The sequence below is a fragment of the Rhipicephalus sanguineus genome, chromosome 1, assembly GCF_013339695.2.
Source record: "Rhipicephalus sanguineus isolate Rsan-2018 chromosome 1, BIME_Rsan_1.4, whole genome shotgun sequence".
In the NCBI taxonomy this organism is placed as follows: domain Eukaryota; kingdom Metazoa; phylum Arthropoda; class Arachnida; order Ixodida; family Ixodidae; genus Rhipicephalus; species Rhipicephalus sanguineus.
Window position 1 is genome coordinate 141,370,185 of NC_051176.1, and position 23,396 is coordinate 141,393,580.

At 43.9% G+C, this 23,396-nt stretch overlaps 1 protein-coding gene across 1 annotated transcript; it reads left to right on the forward strand.

Annotated features, from left to right (window-relative positions):
- The first annotated feature begins 1,830 nt into the window (after positions 1-1,830).
- On the forward strand, positions 1,831-22,461 carry LOC119399208 (nose resistant to fluoxetine protein 6-like). The gene is made up of 6 exons (XM_037666027.2): positions 1,831-1,850; positions 2,950-3,072; positions 15,943-16,063; positions 16,970-17,156; positions 18,756-18,898; positions 21,987-22,461. Exons 1-6 carry the CDS (start codon positions 1,831-1,833, stop codon positions 22,170-22,172), a joined length of 780 nt encoding a protein of 259 aa, XP_037521955.2. The 3' UTR covers positions 22,173-22,461.
- Positions 22,462-23,396: the final 935 nt, after the last annotated feature.

Here is a 23,396-nt window from a genome sequence, read left to right on the forward strand (position 1 = left end):
ACGCACGTGTAAGGGGGTGGGAAATCGAAGTGAGAGTGAAGAGGAGGGAAAGGAGGAGGGGAGAGAGTAAAGCATTGCATAGGAAGAGAGAAATAGAGAGAAAGAAAGGCAAGAAAGAGAAAGAAAGATAGAAAGAGTGAGAAAAAGAAAGAAATATATATAGAGGGAAAGAAAGAAATAGAAATAAACAGAGACAAGAAAGACATGGAAAAAATAGACAGAAGAGAGAACACGAAAGAAAGAGATGAAGAATGAAAGAGAAAACTGAAGAGAAACAAAGAAGGCCGCCCAGCTCCGCACTTCCTTCAGGCTCGGCACCGCTAGTGCGAAGCTGCTCCAATTTTTTTTTTTCGTCGCAACATCTTTACCTGCGTAACCCCTAGAAAGTATGAAAGTGAAAAGAAATGTTTCTGTCCACAGATAGAAAAGCCAGTATTATCATAGTCATTCGGGAGCTGTCGGTCTGCCAAATTGAGTTAATAAGGAGGTTAGTAGATGCTATGGCGAGAGCAAATTAACCAAAAACACGAAGGACTGAATAATCAAATATAGTTGGTGCGACGCAATCCCAGGACAAGCGCCATTTTTTGAAATGATCAGATTTTGATAAGTTTCATAAGGTTTATAAGATTCACTTTCCTGAAAGTTCCTCTTGCCCGCGAATTTTTTAAAAAGTGCATAATTACATTGCACCAGCCGGAAAGAGCATAAATGAATGCAGAGAAAAACCCCAACACTCACACACACAAAAAAGAAAGAGTAAGGCATAGTCTGACGACAACCATGACGGCGGTGCGGGGTTGGTAGAGGTGGTGGTGGTGGTGGTGGTGGTCGCTATGTGGTTTTAGCCTGGCAGACCTGGAAGGCAATTGCTCCGTCCAAACGTGCGTTTTCGTTATAATGCTTACCAAGTGCCACTTAGGCCAGTCTCTCTGAGATAATTTAAAGCTCACTTATCAGGTAATTACGATTTTATCTCGGTGAAACACAACAGTTGTAGCGCGGGTGATTAAACTTTTGAGTGGAAGATTTCAATTGGGATAAGATTTTGTTTAATCTGAGTAATTTAGAGCCATGCAATAGGCCATAAACGCTATGGCCGCAAAACAACGTCGGTAAAAAGACGTGAGCTCGGCAGCGTGACATCACCATTCGATCTAACCGCACATCATTCCACATCTGCGGGGTTTCGGGCCGCACTGTCATTGCTGTGGCCATGAGTAACAAGTTAACGTCATTAGCAGTGCGACACACACGTAACCCAGAGGTTGTGTGTGCGGCTCCTACCTGCGTGCCATTAGGCCACGATGTCAAGGATCGAACCCGCGTCTGTCTGATCAGCAACCGAGCGCCTTAACGACATCGCTGCCGTGGCGGCTAAGCGGCTTATTAGACAGAGCAGGCGCGTGTCCAAAAGTTTGTCGCGCTCCCAGAAGTAACACACACACACCACACACACACACACACACATATATATATATATATATACATACATATATATATATATATATATATATATATATATATATATATATATATATATATATATTATATATATATATATATATATATATATATATATATTATATATATATATATATAATGACCGGTTGTTTGCATTAGCGCTGTAGAAAGTGCTCAAAGTTTGGAGTGAGTCACTTGCCACCTACGCATTTGCTGCTTAGGATGCCATTTCTTGCATTGAGTGAGTTCGTGCCGCTCAAGCAGTATTGTTTCATATTAAGATGGCTGTATTTTTTGTTACAGTGCCTCAATCACCTTTGGTACGTTTGTGCTGACCTTCAAATATTCATTGTGGTTGGGCTTCCCATGGCGCTGGCGATATTGAGGTAAGATTTTCGTATTTTATTATTGCTATTTCAAGACACAGCAGGTTATAACGCTACTATTTGGCATTTTATTACACTGACGCGGCCGTCTATTCCTTGCAAACTTTAACTATTAAGTGTGGCACACGATATCCGCGCACAACCACTTGTATATGGCAATAGCGGTTCGAACGATCGTGCTGCAGCAATTGTGAGAGGGTCACTACTGCAGCAAATACTTTGGGCAGTAAATAACATTTCTTTTTACGACTACAATGCTTTGCTGATTCGTCTTTGGAGCACGTCAGATTTAATTTATTAATAGTTAAGCTATATATCTGACTAACGAACGTGCGGTGGGGGGCTAGTTGGTAAGACGTGCTAACACTAATATCTGATGGGGTTTAACGTCCCAAAATCACGATATAATTATGAGACGCCAGTGGAGGGCTCCGGAAATTCAGACCACCTGCGGTTCTTTAACGTGCACCTAAATCTAAGTACACGGGCCTCGAGAATTTTCGCCTCCATCGAAAATGCGGCCGCCGCGGCCGGGATTCGATGCCGCGACCTGCGGGTCAGCAGTCGAGCACCATAACCACTAGACCACTGTGGCGGGTGGTAACACGTGGTAAAAATAATAAAACTACGCCTGAGAACAGGACACAGGAAAGAAGTGCACACGACCAGCGCTGGTCCAGCAGGACTGCGCTGGTCCTGTCGACTTCCTTCCTGTGTCCTGTTCCTTGGCGTATAGTTTTATGTTTTTTACCATATCTGGCTAATTGATCACATGAATAGATTAAACGACGTAATTTAATTAACATGTACTGATGGGCTAGTTGGTGAGCCATGATATTTGATGAAGCAGCGCACAAAAGGACAAATTCACGCACACATAAAATGACACAAACACAAGCGCTGTTTGTTTGTGTCATTTTACGTGTGCGTGAATTTGTCCTTTTGTGCGCTGCTTCATCTAATTTAATTATTTGAAACATAAAGCCTCCCATCTCAGAAAAAAAAGAACACAAGGCCGATATTTCTGTGTCTCTCTAAAAATGAGTAGACCGTAGAGATCCTGTTAATCTAACTACGACCTGATTATACGGGTTTGCAGGTACCCGAAGACCTCCTCCGTGCTTTCATGCGCCGTGGCACTTTTCTGCTGCGGCTTGACGTCGTACCAGATCTACAAGTGGGGAGTCACATACTCCGTGACTGTCGGAACTGCGGATATTAGGTAAGCCTCAGGCAGTTGCATGCATCCTGCAGGCAAAAGGGTGACCGGAGTGCAAGTGCGAGGTAACTTTTGTTTGTTTGTCCAATAATGGTCTGATATTTAATTTAGCTGGTTTGCAAGTGGATTGCAGCCATGTTTTTTGAAGGAGTCGCAATAGTAAACACAGCATGCTTTGGCTATGCACACTTCGCATGCCTAAAAGCAACTTCCGCCACCATTTAGGCCCGCGGACTATGGTCCGCGGGCCTAAACAGGAGTGATCGCCCGTGGTACTCTCACTTTCAGGACATTCGCTTTAATCTCGAACTGCGCCAGTGAAGTTGAAGCGGTTTTGTATAAAGACGCCATTCGGGGAATGAATAATTATAAACGAAAAGGTTGACATTCATCTAAACCTAAGACGGTCCTACAAAGTAAACTCTATAAACAATCCTAATGCGCTTCGCATTATAAATAAGTTAACATTTCGCTGTCGCACTTCCGGCCTCCCAGCGAATGAGTTTGTGGGTTGACTGCAATGTTGAGGCACTGGTACGAGGTTCAATCCATGTCGCAATCATAATTATTCTTAGAACTGCAAAGCCTCTGTTCAAAAAAAGAATTCGGATTGGTTTCTTGTTTAGCCTCATGCTGCGTTCGTGTGCAAACGTTGGATCTCAGGCAAATAAAGATTGCCGCTGACGAGAGCAGAATTGTGGGCTTGTTTGTATAGCACCTTGACTAAGTTTTCTTTGCTCGATTAAAAAAGAAAGATAGAAAAACTGAAGAAAAAAAAAAATGCGTGCGCCTTTGTGAGTCTTGTCCACATTTTTACTTGCGGTAAGAAAACGCATTGAAGTTGCCACTGACATCCAGAAGCTGAAATTTACATGGTGTATGATTGCTTCAATCAATCAAGTGGCCGCGCTATGCGTCATAAACCATGAACAAGTTCAAGCAAACTAACAGTTCTGCATTCTTGACGTATGACGGTGAATGTTTACCTGTGATATCGTTTATTCATTACTAAATGGGTGGGTGGAAGGGTGAAAGTGTTTAAGTAGTTTTATATAAACTCTCGACACGTACAAAGGTTGTTAACCTTATTGCTTTATTTTCTGCTCAGTCACAATGAAATTGCAATATAGCACTAGCCGGACGGAGTCCGGTAATTAAATTTTTGCGCTGAATTTACGAGCTCGCCATAAGCCCAATGGAACAACACATCAAATTGGAAGCGAAAACAAATTGTAACTATTACAAGAAGCTTCAACGAAAGTTTCTCGTAATGTATAGTCGACATCCGGTTTTTTTCACGGTGAGTAGAAACGACGCGTAGAACTAGTGGTGCGTGAACTAACACCTATAATGTTGACGTAACTAGTTCGCTAACTACGTTATCGTACGAGCGTTTTTCGCCTAACGCATGCTGCAATGCACAAAACCATTTAGCGCGTCGTCTTCGACTTCCTAATGGATGCTAGAAAATCATCGATGGATTTAGACGGCATCTGAAACATGACTTTGGCAGTCTTGCTTTTTATTCTAATTTTTTTTTCTTGAAAGGTACAATTGTTTGTTGCTGGGGGGGGGGGGGGGGGAGGGGCTGGTATCGGATAGCACGCACATTGGCGTCTGGAGTCGGTGTTGCTGCTCCCCTGCCACAAAACGCATGAAAAGTGCTGCAGCTTGACCTCACTCTAGCGATGTTTTGCGATTATGTCTGACATGTGCTCACGTGGTATTCTGGTATGGCCTGGCACACTGGAGTGCTATTTTGGCCTCAGCGTGGAGGCTGGGCTGCATGGTATCGTGAAGTGACAAGCTGGTTATTTCATTGTTTGTCAACAGACACGTTATTCAAACGTTGCGGCATGAAACGGGGAAGCTTGCACAGAGTGCTCCTGCACTTTTGCCAGTGTGACGAAATGAGAAGCCATTTTGCGCATTCAACGCACACGAGTAGACGTAGCTGAATGCTTTTTGCACCACTACAACTTGCTGCTACTGCCACGTGCGTGAACAGCGGAACAGCGCTGTGGCGTTAGTACCTGCGTTATGTGACACGAACCTTGCTCACATTTACCGCAGGCCTTACTGCGACAATTTGTGAGCGATGGACATTTTTGTACTTCGACCTTGCACATGAACATGCCATGATTATGGCCTCTGCACTCAGACGCGTGGTTCAGGTTTTCGTCCGGGCCTGCTTGGCAAGTGAACGACCCACGCTTTCTGTTTACCCGCCGTACGAAACGAAAGGTCAACGTGCCGTGGCCTGTCATTCAGTCCTTGAACATCATTCGAAACTGAGCACCCGAAGACATATAAGGCGAAAGTATCGCAGCGCAGAGAAAACAATTTGCTTTCTACATACGTTATAATACGCACGCCATCCTGCGAACGCGTCCCATAACTAAGTAAATTGGAGCATGATCAAGATCGTTTTTTTTATTCTTCATTACGTTCGCAGCGACGTGACTACGATATGCTGTCTAAATGATGTAGGATTCAGTACAGAAAATATTGCGCGGACTCCACGTAATTGGGAGCATCTTTAACGAAAGAATTCGGTGGTGTTTGCGAGGAATGGTGTTACTGTTTAGCGACAACTCGCAAATAGAGCACCCGGTGAAGTTACTACCCATTTTTTAACGGGGAACGGACCGTTCAACGTAAATGTGTAGTGCTCTAAAACTGAATACACGGCCGACTTGAATCAGAGTTTGCCACACACACTATTGGCCTTAAGACAAACTCCTGCTTTAAGGTGTATACTTGTTTACAGATGCAAACGACGTGGTTAGTTTTGGCTGTTGTCATTCAGTGTACATCAAATTAAAAGTAAGCCTCGCTTAAAGAGATGAGCAATACTTTCTGCGGTACTCGAACAATATTCTGCGGTACTCGAACAGTAAATCGAGATTTATTAGGCGCACAATTTTCTGCCTAAACTACAAATTAAGAAGGTTAGAAAGATATGCGCGTTACAAGGCGGAGCAGGAGTGAAGCCCAGTGCGTTTATGGAAGAGGGAGAGAGAGAAATGCTTTAATGAAATGCCGGAGATGCTAGCCTGGCTATTCGCCTGACATGCTACTCCAGATACTGGGTGATGATTATGATATATACACTGATAAACACATAACAGCACATACAGCCACACGCGCACACACATATAAGGGTGTTTCAAAAAATGTGTCCCAAAATCTTCAAAAATAAGGAAAAAATAGATATTTTCTCGCTGCCTTCATAATTACTTTTTCTGTGGCGGCAGGCATCTTAAGACGAGTAGAGGCATCACCTAAGACAGTAATTACAGGAATTAAGTTAATTAACCTTGCAGAGGAGACAGGTGGTCGGGTCAAATTGGAAAATTGCAACCCTTCCTGCGAAGAGCCTGTTGCCGCTTTCAGATTTCGCAAAAGCAGCCGCTGGCAATTATTAGCGAATAATGAAACCTGACCAATTTCGCCGGCGAAACCGAAACCGAAACTCGGAAGAGCGCAACTGCCGTACTCTTCCTAGACGTCTTGAATGAGCGAGCGCCGTTGTATGCCAATCATCGATCGACTTCGCTTCGTGGTTGTATGGGTTTCGTTTGCGGTTAGAGCACGTGTGGCGCACGTACGTTAACAAATGCGGAAGAACTAACACCACTGCAATCGCCGTCGTGAACAGTGACGTCATTCAAATCGGCTGCTAGTTGCGCGCATCGGAGCTCCGGTTTCAGTTCCGCCGGTGAACTTGGTTGAATTTCATTGCTCTGCAATAATTACCAAAGGGCGATTTGTCAAAGTCTCAAGCGCAGGAAGGACAGCAATTCTCCCAGTTGACCCGACCGCCTGTCTCCGCTATAGTTAAAACGTTAGTGAAGTTATATTTGTAATTACTGTGTCTAGTCATCTTTCGGTGTTTCTCACCACAGAAAAAGTTATTATAAAGGCAGCGAGCAAATATTCTATTTTCTTTATTTTTATAATTTTCGGACACATTTCTTGAAACACCCTGTATATTACTCTGTTTCGAAAATTTCGTTATGGCTCGTGGCCCGCTAGAACGTCAACAGCACTTTCGTGGCACGTAAGGCATGTAGGTGGTGCTCTGCCATGCGCCGAGAATATGCCGCAGTTCTAAGCTCGAGTCCCGTTGAAGGTGTAATGCCGCCTTCAGAGACTACGTCTCATGATGCATTTCGCCTGCAGTCACACAGATCATGTTGCATGTTTTCTGGGGCGTTACATTGAATGCATATTGACGAGTCGGCCAGTTTAAGCTTGCTCTTGAAGTAATTCGTATAGGTGACGTTTAGTCTGATGCGGTGTCGGCATGTTCGATCTTGTCTATTAAGGTGTCGCGGCATGTAGAAGTCACACGCCTTGCCAGTATTCATTAACTTTCTTAGAATATCGTTGTGAGATCTTGAAGTGTTACCCTGATTTTGTGAGCAGATCGCAAATCATTTGTGTAGTTCATGGATGAATGTGGTTCTTACGAAGTGTGCATAGTCGGAAAAGTAATAATTAATTAGAGCTTCTAATGAATTTATTTTGGTAACGCAATGTAATATACATGATATTGCAAATATAGTAGGCTCAAACATACAAAAACACAATTCAGCCAACCAAAAATAATGTTTAACGATTTAGTTCAATGTCATGACGAACATGGCTATTCCAACAACGCTATTACAATCACGTTTCTAATTTAAGGAACATTAATACGGCGCGCTATATTCCTAAGTCTAGTGAAATAGGGTGGAGAAGCTACAAGGAACGCGTTGTACTGGTACAAGGACTAGAAAAAGGCATTAGAGTTAAATCAAAAGGTGCCTGTTATCTGACGAACAGCAAGTGTTTTGATGACGGTGTACGTAAGAGCAGCGTTTGTAAATAAGCTTAATCTATGTTGATCGTCAGAAGTGTCCGACGACTAGTATACAAGATCAACTTGCGTACCGAAATATTCGCTGTAATGTCCACTGGCTGTATGATTTGCTATCGTGCCCATTTGATTAAACACTAGACAAGATGCACTATAGCGAACACGGCTTTCTCACGTTTGCTGAAGTGACGGATCCAGACGGAGAAGGCGGGTATGCAGAAAACCGGACGTATTCCACATTGAATGAGTTAGATCACGTGCGAGCGAGCGAATCTTTGATGCTGCATCAGCTCGTCATAATGGAATCGCTTCCTGCACGGCACTTTCATGAGAATTCCTTGCAGAATTATCGGCCTGTTCGTTGCCGTCGATGCCACAGTGGCCTGGAAGCCACTGATAAGTAATGTCATGCCCTTTGTCTGTTAATTGCTGATAGGTTTTTCTTATTTCTAATACTAGTTGGTCTTGTGCACAACGACGTAAAGCTGATGACAGACACTGCAGGGATGACTTCGGGTCTCTAAATATGCCCCATTTTAGTGTTGTCTCCAGTTGAATTTTTCGAAGTGCACTGCGGAGTGCTGCAAGCTCCACAGCAGTCGACGTAGTCCTATGAGACGCTCCTAAATTATAGATTTCGGCTTTTGCAGGGAAGATAACAGCTCCTGCATATCCCCTAACAGTTGTAAAGCCATCCGTGTAAAGTCTAACGTGGTGTGCGCGTATTCCTCGTGTAGCATCAGCAGATACAGCTGCTTTAAAGCTGGCGACGAGAGTTCCGCCTTCTTCCGAACCCCTGGCACTGTCAGGCAAAGTTCAGGCTGATCCAGGCGCCAAGGGCGTGTCTGGTTCAAATTCCACCCGGACTATCCTGGTCCGAAACAGCAGTCCTCTGCCGCCTGTGGCTTGGAGTGTCTTTCACGAACAGCTTTGCTTACCAAATCGGAATGACAGACAGTGCTGCCTGTGCTCACTGTGCCAGCGAGGAAGCCACTGCGCACGTCTTGTGTCATTGTCCTCACTACAGCTCACAGAGACAACAGCTCTCAGACTGCTAGCACGCCTCTATAACCAGCCGTTTCCTGAACAATCAATTTTGGAGTGCCGGAACGTTCGAGCTTCCAACCAGAAAGTGACGAAGGCGCTGCTGAAGTTTCTACGCTCAACCGGCCTCGCCGGCCTCGCTAAACGACTATGACACTCCCGTGCTTGAGTGTGTGTGCGTTCTTTTCTTTTTTTATCCCTTTTCTTCTACGTCCCTTAACTTTCCATCCCCCCTTACCCCTTCCCCAGTGCAGGATAGCAAACCGAAAAACTTTCTTCTGGTTAACCTCCCTGCCTTTCACTTAACCTTTCTCCCTCCCACTCTCTCTCTCTCTCTCTCCTTCTCTCTCACGTTTGCTCGAGTCACCTTGGGGTCACAATGTCTTTGTGAGCGCTCACAGGGCAATGCCAAGAGAACGCCTTGCACATTTTGGGCTAGCGCGCACGTCCGGGCAAAAATAAACATCCCAGTAAAAGTCGACAACGCGTTTTCCTCCGTCCTTCTCAGTATGCATTAAGAAATGATTCGCAATATTCCGTCCCGAACCGCGATACCATCCTGCGTGCACGGGAACCCTCTGCCCTTGCTCGTTGTCGGGCGGCGACAAAGTTTCCTTTCGCGCTGATGAGAGCCATAAGGTGACTTCGGTGATTAACGAAGAAAGGCAATGTCCTCAGCTTTTGCAATCAGCAACTTTAGCCAAGAAAAATGATAGAGGGCTAGAGATGAGGTAGTTGCGAAACGAGTATAAAATAAGGAAACGTCAGAAAAAAAAGGACCATTAGTCAGGGGGCTTTGTTCATTTTTTAGTAGGATTGCACGTGTCGATCGTTTCGTTGTAGAGAGATCGAGTAACCTGCTCTGAGATAGTTATGCCAATTATGGAAGCCACAGTGTCGTTTCAGTCAGCAAAACTATGCATGCTGCTGGTATAAAGCGCGGAAAAATGCTCGAATTGCGTCTCTAAGCGCGGCGAGTCATCGTAGATATTACTGCAACATTTATTAGAGCTTCTGTCTTGAATCAGATCAATCACGTAAAAGCACGGAATATATCAAATTAGATTGCACAGTGTTTCCGAAGAGATGACAGCGAGTGACTCTGTTTTTAGTGTTGCCCATGTATACGGGTGGTGTCTGCGTTGTTGCTGCTGTATGAGTAAAAACGATATACACGTATATACATTTATGCATATTGTCTTACATTTCATACATGATTTCTTCCGGTCTTCTTTCGTGTTCCTTTTTGACGGTGTTGGATCCAATCAAGCTGGGCCCAAACAAGTTTTCTGGCTTCACGCAAAATTTTTCTGCCGGCTCGACAAATATAGCTACGCATATAAAGCAAGCCTTTACGCTAGAATTTTTTGTAAGAACAGAGTCTAACCACTGCGAATGCTGGATATATTTATTAGCGAAGGTGTCCAGCCAATGGCAAGGATCACTCACAAAAGAAAATCTTTGTAAATTCTGTCCCAGTTTGTCAAGTGTATGCGCACGAGTTCTTACACTTTCCACACAATGAGAACAGGACGTGCTTTAAAACATAATTTGCGGGGCTTTCCGTCCCAAGACCACGATATGATTATGAGAGATGCCGTAGTGGAGGGCCCCGCAAATTTTGACCGCCTGGGGTTCTTGAACGTGCGTCTAAATTTAAGCACCCGGACCACTAGCCCTTCGCCTCCATCGAAAATGGGATTGCCGCGGCTGGGAGCGAACACGCGACTTTCGGGTCAGCAGCCGAGCACCGTAACTACTGCGCCAGAAAAGTATAAAAACAAAGTACCAAATCACTGTATAAATGCAATTAGTGCGAATGATCTTTTTAGTATTTACACACACTCATGATTAACCAAACCTGCGCGAAATTTCTGCCATTCGCATGTTTACACTTGGACATCACAATATCCCCGAATATCACCTCCATTAATCGTATCCTGGAATACTGCCTACCCTCGAGATACTAAGCTTCCTCTGCTAAAACAGAACATTCTTGGTGTTTGTTTTTATCAAACACAAGAAAACCTCAGAAGAATCTCCTTTTTAAAAAAATTCAACATTACACCACTGAAAGCGTTTGTCAACGACAGCATTGCATAGTAATTGAATATTAGGTTACCTAATAATGTATTTATGGAAATGAAACTATTTTACGTTCTTGCTCTTTATACGCTACGCATTTCCTTTTGTCAGTGGAAGATTAGGTGACCTCCACGAACTATTTTTCAACACTGCTTTCTTTTTACGCTTCTCTCGCTGTTGCTGCGTTGCAAAGATCGAACGCGAAAAGGGGAAAAAAAGAAGGCAGTTCAGTTTGTTTTAACCAGTAGAATAATGCACAAGGTGAACAGTCTATCCCGCACTTGCCAACCTGCTGAATTCATTTGCAGATTAGTAAAGCTCAATACACCAATTACGCTTTTGCAGAAGGCGATCCCGTTGCGAATAGACTCAGCCCGTATCGTAATCCTCTCTTTTCTTGTCACGACACCGGAAAGCTGAGGACTGCCCGATGCAGAAAGGGGGAGGGTATGGGAGACGGAGTGGGGGACGGAGTGGGGGAGTGGGTAAGGCACAGCCGTATTATTACTAGTATAACCAGAGTTCCGCGCCACGTGTACAGCCCAATATACTTCATAAAGCAGACTGTTCGCTTCCTCATGACTCGCTGCACAAGGTCGCGGCTAGCTTCCAAATGGCAACGCGAAGGTGAATCGCAATTGTTTGACACCGAAGGTCAGGTTTTCCTTGTTTTATCGGGAAGAGGCACTTTCCTGTAGACAATACATTTGGTGCCGAAGGAGTATATGCTCTCGATGCTGGCTGGGTTCAAGCCAGCATCTTTTTATATTGTTTTGATGTGAAAATGAGGGCCGCGGAGTATGATTTAGCTCCTATCTTTCCTGCTGCGATGTCGACGCAGTGGATTCTCGTTCACGTAACGCGACGATGAAGGCTTCCGCGTAACTTTGACCCAGCTTAAATGAAAGTCGCCTGCTATTGAGTTAACGTCAGTTGCAGGCAGTGTGTTGGAACAGAGCGAAAACCATAAACGGAAAACGAAAAAGAAAAACGATATTTTTGACCAGAACGAAAACGTAACCGAAACTTTATTATTGTTTCGTTCCACAGTGAAACCGAAATTTTTAAAGTCGTTTTTCGCTTCACGAGAAAATTTGGCAATCCAGAACAACTGAGGTCATGCAACGCGAGCAGTTATGCATATCTCAAGGTACAGTATTAGCGCGTACTTCAGGCAGGAATTCCAAAGCAAAAATATGTTGAAATTGTACGAAATACGAAAACAGTGGCAACCAGAGATGTTCATATCAACGCAAGTGGAGTTTTACGTGCCTGTCACGCAGGCTAGCGTGGAGAGGGCATTCTCGGCACTGAAGTTTGTCACAGCGAAAGTTGTTAATAGACCACAACAGCCGATTTTGGCGCCATAGTTGTCCGCCGCTGCAGCCACCGCCGGTGTCCGTAACCACTATCTCGTTAAATGAGAAAAAATGAAAGGAGAAACAAATTTTAGGATCGGATGGGATTTGAACCCACGCCCTCTGGTCGAGTATTCTACCACATAGCCACGCTGGTGCTTGAAACTCCTTCGCAAAAAAGAAAAAAAAAATTGCCGAAGCTTGCACTAAGCCGCGCAAGGCTTGAAACAGCGAAACTGAACGATCATGAAGACTACTCTGATTGCTTCTAGGTTGTTCCTAGGCCTTAGCTAGGTGATGCAGGTTCTTTATAGGTTGCTTCTAGGTCGTTGCTATAGGCTTTAGCTAGGTGATGCTAAGTTGTTTCTACGTTGATTGTCAGCGCAGAGAGGTTCGTGTTAAACCACAGACAGTCAGACACGACACGAATGTCCAAACTGAACCTCGCGCTGAAACCAACCGTTCGCACCTCTCATCTATATATATATATATATATATATATATATATATATATATATATATATATATATATATATATATATATATATATATATATATACACACACACGGGCACGTCGTCGTTGGCGTAGGCCTTCCATCGCTTCGGGGTCTTCTCGCAGCCGCCGTTGCCTTTCCCGTTCCCTAGCATTCTCTCGTCGTATGTACTCGGTGTCTTCGGCTCGCCGCCGTTGCTTCGCAGGCATTTGTCGGGCTAACTGTTGCCTTCTTCATCTTTAGTGGTCTTAATCTTTAGTGGACCAGTGGTGAGTAGTGGGATTTACCCAATTTCTGTGGCACAAGCCCGTTTATGATGATGATGATGATAGTTTTTTGGTTCGCCGGACAAGGAACGACTTGCTAAGCATCTTCGCTGTTAAAATACTCTATACAGGTGTCATTTCGGGCAAGAAATCGTGTTAACACATGTAATATAGCGTGGCAGAAGAGTAAAATAACGACCTGGCATCACACAATGCGAGTTGCGCAACAAGTCGGTCGCTGAATGCTTCGAAGCCATTACAAACGGCTCAGCCGTTATTCTTCATCGTCATCAGTCACAGCCCAAAGTGCACATAATGCCTTACAGATGTGTAGCGGGTACCCCATGTAGCGGGTACCCCAATGACGAAAAATGGCATAGTGGGTGCTTCCCTACTTCAGAAAAATTACGATGATTTATGGCGTAGTGGGTACTTTGCATGTGTACTTGTATAGTTGCCCCAAGATAGTCAACAACGGGCTCTAGAAAGGCCGCCCTTCCAGCTTTCGCTGTGACTGTGCTGCGTGTTGCTCGCAGGCCGGGCGAATTTTGTTTATCAGAACAGCGGTCTCGCACATCAGAGAGTACACTCAATATCATGCTGCTTGTGATATCGTGCTCGCTCTCTTAACACAAAGCATTTAGCGCGCTAAAAAAAATTCGTAATTGGCTTTTGACAAAATAAATATTATGACTTTGAAGGGTACTGTGCTGTTTGGTAGGTTTGTGCTGTTTGGTAGGAATTCATGGCGCAATTATTTCCGCTCCTCTGTATAACGTGTTTTACCCCTGTCCCACTTTCTTAAGGGGAGCGCAAGTAACTATACCACAAATCTAATGTTTCTTTATGATTACTTTAACTTCAAATTTTTGAAGAAAAACCTACGAACCGTTACGGAACACTTTTTTTTGGTTCCGGAAGAGAAATGGAACGGAACTTTTTGCGGTGTCGGAAGGAAAAACATTTCGTTCCGACACTCTGGTTGCAGGCGAAACAAACAAACAAACAAACAAACAAACAAACAAACAAACAAACAAACAAACAAACAAACAAACAAACAAACAAACAAACAAACAAACAAACAAACAAACAAACAAACAAACAAACAAACAAACAAACAAACAAACAAACAAACAAACAAACAGACAAACAAACAAACAAACAAACAAACAAACAAATAAACAAACAAACAAACAAACAAACAAACAAACAAACGAACGAACGAACGAACGAACGAACAAACAAACAAACAAACAAACAAACAAACAAACAAACAAACAAACAAACACTAAGCTTGGTGTTTAGCATCGATGACGTTAAGGTTCTAGCAGAAAGATAAACATTCCAAATGGCTTTCTTTGCTGAGAATTCAATCACACAGCAGAAAACCGCAGAGTTTATTGATTAAAACTCATCTGCCCCATAACTGCTGCCTGATAATTCGTCACAAATGCTACAGTTTCAGCCCAAAGTCGTCATCGTTACATGGTGCCACCATCGTGCTATGCGGCAATGGGTTAGTAGGGCATACAGGCAGGGGCGTAGGCAGAAATTTTTTTCGGGGGGGGGCACCTCCTTGATCTGTAGTGGGGACGAGCAGGCAGATGTGGTCGGGTGTCATTTTCTGCTCTGTATGCTATGGCAAAAAAAAATTTCGGGGGGGGGGGGGGGGCACGGGCCCGGTGTGCCCTAACGTGGCTACGCCCCTGCATACAGGTTACTTCAAGGAGGCTGCAGCTAATAGTGACCCTTACAGTGCAGTATATTTTGTTACTGTCTGATTCTGTCCTTAAATGACATAACGAATCGGCATGTGACGTTATTAAATACACTGTAATGTCACGACAACTTTGTCGGGTCAGTGGGATTTTGTGCATTGTGATGTTTTTTTTTTCTATATCAAACTTTTCATCTATGACAGATTTTCCGAGTGAAGTTTTCTTTTATTTGCCGTTTTTGAAAGTTTTAGCATGATTAAAAGCTGCTCATGTACTCCGCAGGTGCATTATATGTACCTATTTTTAACTAATACTCTTAGTCACAATCCTTTTTTGTTTCATTGTTTCTGTTTATTTCTACAGATATTTCCTTCTGATGTAGCTTTCTTGTTTTTAGCTGCAACTTTGAGACATTGGACTCTTCAGCAGCGAAACCCTATTTGCCCGCAGTCGATAAACAACAGAATGGCGCTGCATCATCTCAGCAGCGTAGAGCTGCTCGAGTTGCTCTCTCTCTCTATCTCTCTCACGAAGTGCAGTAGCTTGGGCAGGTAATAGAGCAGGGTAAAACTTAGCGGACAAGAATGCATTCTAAATTTGTGGAGCCCCGTGCTACCCGGCCTACGCTTTTATGAATCCAGAGTAAGCCTAGCGAAGGATTGCCTACATGCGCTTGGTATGCTCATAGAGCAAGTGCATCACGTTGATTCTAGCACATCATTCATATACGTTCCGGCTTTATCAATCATAGCGCTTCAGGCTGCTGCAACTTAAAAAGAAAAGAGATTTATTTAACGTTGACGACGCCAGTGAGTGCACATGGATACTCACTTATGATAAGCGCATGCCAGTGAAGCCTTTTTTTTTTGTTTTGGTGTTCTCGCTTGTAGCAATACGCAAAGGCTTCGAGGAGGAATTGCGAACGGCTGGAACGCACAAATGTGTAAACAAGGTTGTTCGAAGCCACATTAAACAGTACCACTCCGTTCATTGGTCAACAGCTGCATGTAATGCCGTCAAATGTCGTCTCCTCTACTTTGCAGCCTCAGCCTATCCCACCTGGAGTACATTTACGTGAGGCCGTTCTGCCACGTTGTGTCCTACGTGGTCGGCATATTTGCTGGATACCTGTCGGTCTGCCACGGATCAGTGCCTCTTGGTCGTGTAAGACGTCTTCCTTTATTTCCCACTTGACCATTTCAACTACCTCACCCCCCGCCCCCTGCTTCCAATTTGCAGCTTTGTACGATGCTGCTTAGATCCATTCAATCTTTTCTAGCGTATTAACTGCGGAGAAGTGCTCAAGCGGGCAATCAGAGCAGAGTCAAACGCTGTTTAACATGCCGATTCAGAAACACTGACAAGTGTGTCCTCGAGGGTGCGTATGGGGACACTGTAGATGAGACTTGGATACATTTGGGTGGCTGTTTCAGAGCGCTCTGGAGGCTCTGAAAAATTTATGTAAAAGATCAACTAAGAAATGCCACTAAAATAAGCGGGCCAATTTGAGATCAGGAAGGAGGAACATGACTTGAATACCTGCTAGTTATTGTTGTAGAGCTTTAGAGCTGTTGAATTCACCCCTTTCAAGCCCCATCAGAGCGCTCTAAAACGACCACGCGAATGAGCCATGAGTGTCATAATAAAGTGCACAACTTACTTCTCCCCTCCTCTAGTGTGGCGGGGTGCGCAATGCTATCGCAGTATGTGGGTTGTACGCTGTGAGCATTCTGAATTTTCCCAATTCCCGATCAATTAATTACGGAAGGTAGGCTCAAGCTTGATATGTCAGTAAGGACCAAGTCATGTTTCTGTGCAATATCGTGAAACACTCACGTTCGGCATATATTTAGAGCTAATATGGACCCTTGGATGTACGTTTGAGTGCACCTTTCATATTGCTCGATGAGATAAGGCTGCAACAACTATCCTTCCCGAATCTTCCCTTATTTCTATAAGCACTCACGCTATTTCTGAATAAATATCGAACTGCTGTTAATCTAGGCCTCACTATCGTTGTTCGATCCATCTTCTTGAGCGTTCTATTTCACGTGCGGCCACGGTGCCCAGTGGTTCCAGGTAGCACAGTGGATGCTGTCCGCGGCTCTATTTCTGTTCGTGATGTTCGTGACGGTGCCATGGAATGAAGGCAAATTGCCCAGCGCCCCCGTGAACGCCATCTATGGTGGATTCCACCGACTACTCTGGAGCGTGGCCTTGTTGTGGCCTTGCTACGCCAGCGCCACAGGACGGGGAGGTTTGTCACAAAACTGTTGCTCTCATTGAAATTTCAGATATTATTGCGATAGAAATTATATGGACACTCCAGGCTCATTTTTGTGGTCGCCGTCGCCGTGAGGTTCCGCATAAAGTAAAAAGGGATAACCTTTTCCCACGCGTCGTATGTTCTATGTGCGAGTGAGAGACCGCGAGGGCAAATGACGATCGCGGCTCGAAGTCGGATCTCATGCGTGGTCAGAATGTTTACCTTAGAACAATGATGCCAAGTGCACCTACCTTAAAAATGCATATGAACTAAGCTAAATTCCGGGGTTGTTCATGTCAAAACTATGGTGTTTATGAAGCACTCCGCAGTTGAGGACTCCGGAATTATATCTCCAGCCTGGAACTCTTTAACCGCGAAACCAACGCACAGTACACAAACATTCTTGCATTTCACCTTCATCCCAGTCCCGATTCTGTGGACAGTATCGAACCCGCGGCCTTCTGCTCTACAACGCAACTGAGCAGTGTGGCAGGGTCGACAGAGCAGCTCTGTGAAGCTTACTACATATCCGCGCATGACAAGTGAACAAAATATTTTTCAATGTGGTGCACTGCCTCTATAGTGCCGAACAGAAGTTTGTGTGAAATGCAGACCGTTGCAAATTCTGCAAAATATGCGTCCTTTAAATAAGAAACTGTTTCTTGATAAGTGCCGTGATATCTTGATAAATCATGCAAGGACAGCTGAAAGAACATCGTAACTACAACACAGGGACTAGAACTGGTTCGGTTGCCTTGGTGACCGCTTTTTATAAACGTTTAAGGCATGGTTATCGAGATGGTTGATCCATGGTTAATACTTTACAATAAAAACAAAAGTCTGCTTCTTCTCAAGCGCTGCAGACAAGATAGATCATACATTTGTTTTGATACGAAGTACCTTTATCAAAAGCTTTCTTTTATTTATCTGCATGGCGATTGACGTACGGTAGGTGAAATGCAGACTTCCGGAACACAATGAAATCAGGGAAAACAACATGTCTCCCAGTTTTAAACAAACCTACAGTAAATAGACCATACAAATCGCAAATGAAACCGCAAAACAAATCCAACCAAAAGTACAACGCGTAAATTAATTCCAGTTTTGCATAATAGGGACCAATGATGAGCATATAGTAACACAGACTCCAAATAAATGTATTTCTATAGGATTTGTAGTACTGACATTTGTGATACTTTGTCACAAATTCTTTTGAAGGTCTGACACCTTCAGAGAGCTCAGACAAGGAGAACAAATAAGACAGTTCTTCGAAGAAAATGCCGAACATGGGTTACTTATACCGTGTTATAGCTCTAACAAAAAGCGTGTTTTAAAATCAGGTGAATAGGACACTCCTAGTCGGTTAAATTTGAGTTGGAGAACCTGCTTGTACTACAGAACCAAAGGTATCGAAGAACACACAAAACTTCTCGCGTAACCGAACGGACACTTTCTGACTGACGTTCATTGTAGTGAAAAAAAAAAACTGCACAGTCTGAGAGTTAAATAAGTGGGTATGACCAGTGTGATGACTTCGTACAAAATTGATATGGTTGTTCACATACATTGGTGTGATGTTTCTGCTCACAGGATGGTTCAACAGCTTCTTTTCATGGACAATGTTTCGGCCGCTGTCGAGGTTGACTTTCTGCATCTACCTGACGCACGTTCCCATGTTCTACATCCGCACAGGAAATATGAAGACCAACTTTGAGCTGAACGAGTTTTTTCAGGTATGGCATTCCTTAAACGTCTTCTGGTTTGTTGATATGAAAAAGATATTGGGGATGCCTACAACTTCCTAGGAACGTGAATGCAAAAGACTAGTTCGACCTTCTGTTGATCGGGTGTTGAACTTTCTGTTGAACTTTCTGCTTATCTGCTGTTGCGGCCTCTCTCTCTCTCCAGCAATTATGTATTCCCAGAACTCCTGCGTCGTATTAGGGTGGCATGTTGTCCTCGCCGGGCCTCTGGCGCAGCTTCATCCATAGCCGCTTCCTCCCGACGGCGGTTACGACGAGCGGCGTTTCTAGTTGCTCTAGCCTCATCTGCCGTGCCGTACTTTCGCCCGTCTTTCCCGCCCGTGACTCGGGCCTGGTCACGTGATATTTGGGCACTTTAACAGCGAAGCTGTTTAAGCTATCCCTAACTTGTGCTTCGTCGTCAAAAACTCCACAGGTTGGTATGCACCACAGTAACTGGGCAAGCCCCACTACGGAGTACAGCAGGTGCGAGCATTAAAAGAAAACTCTGCTCGGTGAATTGAAGCAGCGTGCAACACGTGAAAGAGAGAGAAAGAAAGAGAGAAAGAGAATAAATACATAAAAAGATAGAAAGACAGAGAAAGACATAGAAAGAAACAGACACGAAAAAGAGACAGAAAAACGCGAGAGCAAGACAGAAACAGAAAGAAATTAATAAATAAAGAGAAACCAAGAAAGAAAGAGGGAGAGAGCAGAGAGAGAGAGAGAAAGTAAGGGAACAAAAAGAAATAAAGATAGAAAGAACGAGAAAGAGAAAGAAATAAATACAGAGAAAAAGAAATAGAAAGAAAGAGGTACAAAATAGATACAAAAAACAGAGAGACAGAGAAATAAAGAGAAGAAAAAATTTAAAAAATTAAAAATAAAGATAAACAAGCAAGGCCAAGCAGCTGCGCTCTTCCTTGAGGCTTGGCACCACTATTTCGAAGCAGCAATTATTTTTTATATATTTTTATTTACGCGAACGCCCCAAAGACGAATTGGAAACGCAGCTCGCGCGCTCACGTGATATTTTTGTATATCACAATGCAACCTTGAGGCATAGAGATCTAGGCTTTCGCCTTAACAAATAGCCGAGGTCTCACTTATTCTCAGTTACGTCATCGCCCGACGTTGCGCAACACGGGACTGGACGGGGGTCGACGCATATGTGTCTTAAACACGCCCGCTAACTTTCCTAAACTTTTCGTAAAATGTGAGGGTGGGGGCCTGTTGTACGAATGTCGCGTCGAGTTTTACGAAAAGTGTATTGTTTACGGAAAAGCATTAAGCTATTGAAAGACACGGCGCAGCCCAAAATTGAATTTAGAAAATGCATGCAAGAAAAAGTTCTGATTCTACGTCGTCCCTTAGGCAGTAGCACAAAACAGTATACCCTATAGCAGCGAGACACTACGTTTGAAGCAATTTTTTTTAGTCGAGAATGCACCTGAAGCGGGCGAAATTATTAGCAGCAGAGTCGCTGATAAAGCCGATGGTTTGGAACAATGTTCAGTCTCTGCTGTTCCAAGTTTGTCGCTTCTCTTGTGTGCTGAGTTAAAGGGTATATCATTGTTAATAAAACGTGCGCATATCGAACAAAAGGTGCGTGTGCGGGTCAAAGTGCGAGTCATTGCCCGACAGCCAATAGCAGCTATCACCAATCGCGTCGATCACGAAGAACACAGAACATCGTCAACCGGTTATAGGCCTTACATTTGTGTCTAAGCGGTACAGCCCAAAATATATCTCCTCTTCATATTTAAGATCATGACTGTTATAAGAAGTATTTGTACGGAAATTAGGGGTGTGCGAATAGTGAAATTTCACCTCGAATCGAATAGTGCCGAATAGTGGGCAAAATATCAAATATCGAATCGAATATCGAATAGTATATTTACAGGAAATGTGTACCGCCATTTACGGCAAGACAAAGGAAAAATCAGGGACGCTACGGCGTGCCGACAGATTTATTACGCACTTGTTCGAGAATTGTTTTTGTTTCAGTTTTTATGGGCGCGCGAGCATGTTGATAGAAGAGCCGCCATTTCAGTCAGCTAGCAGCGCCACTCCAAACCTCCTAACGACTAACAAAGGGGGTACGGTAGCTAGTCTTTTTCCCCATGGTCGCGCAATACGGCTCATCTGACAACGGCAATCTTGTGAAAAAATCCGTAAACAGGGGGTGGATGCTCGAGCCGACGTTTCGACAAGTGGACTTGTCTTCTTCAAGACTGGAAGTGATTTAACACGGTAATGTGCTTCATCGCGATGGGTGATCCGGGCCCGAAAATCTTCGGGCGCCCGTTCACAGCAGCGTTTTAACTGCGTGCCGAAACGATGGAAGTTTCTGAACGAGTGCTTCAGTGCGGCAGTGGTGACTGCCCAGCGTGAACAAATTTTTACATTCAAAGCCAATGACCGAGGGTTTCGCAGGCCAAAGTCAGGAAGTTTTTACGGTGCTTGCGGCATACCCGACCGAAATACGCAAGAAGTCCGTGCCCTCGTTTCGGGAATGAAGTTGTGAAGGGCTTGACAGTTTTCTCATGTGTTTTTCTACGTGCGGAAATGAGATAATCTCATTTAAGATCAGCATGCGCTCGCTTTTGAACCAGGATGTCAGTGACAGTTTTAACGAAAGGCCTACTGTAACGACGTTAGCGTTAGTTTTTGCCACCCCACCCCAACCAAGTTGCACCATTGGCCTTTGTAGCGTTTTAGATATTCGTCCTGTCAAATTATTCGAAACTTCGAATACTAGCTATTCGAAAGTCGAATCGAATTATTCGATTAGGAACTATTCGATTCGAATTCGAAACTCGAATATTCGCACACCCCTAACGGAAATTCGTCTCCCACAAGTGATCTCTTGTGTCGGCTAAATCCCTCAGCTTATGAGATTCACCAGAGCACAGCAATTGTTCTTTCGAGACTCATGAAAATCTGCCTCGGTACTTTAACTGTACATATCTAAATGCGAAACAACTGAATCTCTTGAACCACTGAGTGCAGGACTTTTAGTTCAGAGCCTGCTTATAAGGTGACTTCTTTCTTAACGACCATCATTTCGACATTGCAGCTCAGCACATCCATGGGCATCTACTGGTTCAGCGTCGTGTTCGGGTTAGCGCTGCACCTGTGCGTGGAAGCACCCGTCTCGCACATGCAAAAGTTCCTCTTCGAGCGTGACTCCGAGAAGAGCAAGTCGTCTACTGATGTCAAGCCATCTGCGGTCGAGAATGGCGAACAGCGGTCAAAGCTATAATAACCAACTAGTTGTAAGAGGAAACAAGCCGTTTCTTCCTCATCAAAACCACTTCAGCAGACATTCTTGGCACCCTAATGATTACTTCGGCCTTATCCGCATACGTTAGCAAATCACTAGGTTAAAGGAATCCTTCGTTTGTATTGTTTCGGTGACGGAAAAATCATGAACATGGTGCTCGACGGTCGACACGCATAAGTTATTTACTGTGACACTGTACTTTAATACCATCCCTTGTCTGTTGCTATTCATGTGACACGCGGGCACAATAAAGGCGTTTGCATTGTCACATTGTCTCTGCTGTCGTGAACCACTTTACGTGGCTGCCGTAGATGCAGTACACTCTATTTACACCTTTGTCTTACTTAAATGAGAACAACTACGCTCACATCCACTTGGGTAGCTAGTGCGGGGGCAAAACAAGCAACATCACGAAAGTGAGGTGAGTTACAGAAGACCGAAACTCCTCCTATTCAACCTTTACAGGCAAAGTGCGATGACTTTCCCAAACATACTGCTTATAGGGGAACGCCACTGTGCCAGGAAGATAATGACTGGAATGATAGTGACAATATGCAAAGTTGCTATAGTATGGACATCAACTGTCCCGACTTCGCTCTCGAACATATGCGATTTGATTGAAAGAAAATTGTGGACTATCTACCTAAAGCAAGAAGTCTCCTTCCGAATTATTTTTTGATAAAAGAACAAACAAATACTTGCATGACTCGTAAACACGATTAGTAAAATGCATCAATGTCAAAAAAAAGGTATTCCCCCTAAATTAGCTTAGCACGAAATTTTCCCTAGAGAACGATCATAGGCTTTACTCTTCAAACTGCTTTTATCAACTTTTACCTTTCATTCGTTTTTTATGCGGCACTAAATATGGACAAAATGGTCCACATTGGGGATATTTTGTAGAAGCTTAACCTTCAGTGAAAGGCTATATTTTACATTAAATAATTTTCAGAACGTTGTACTGCAGGTAAAAAAATACTTTGAGACGTATATATCCTGAAATAGTGTGCACAGCTGGGGACGAATTCGAAAAAAAATGTTTGTTTTGGCGGATGTTTAGACGTAAATTTAACGTTGCGGTGGTCCTAGTAAGAGTATGGCAAACTGCGTGTTTATCAGCAACGTGTATTGTTTACCGACTGACAAGTTTGAACGAAACACTACTTGTTTTAAGCAAGAAATCTTTTTATGTTGTGCTCTAAC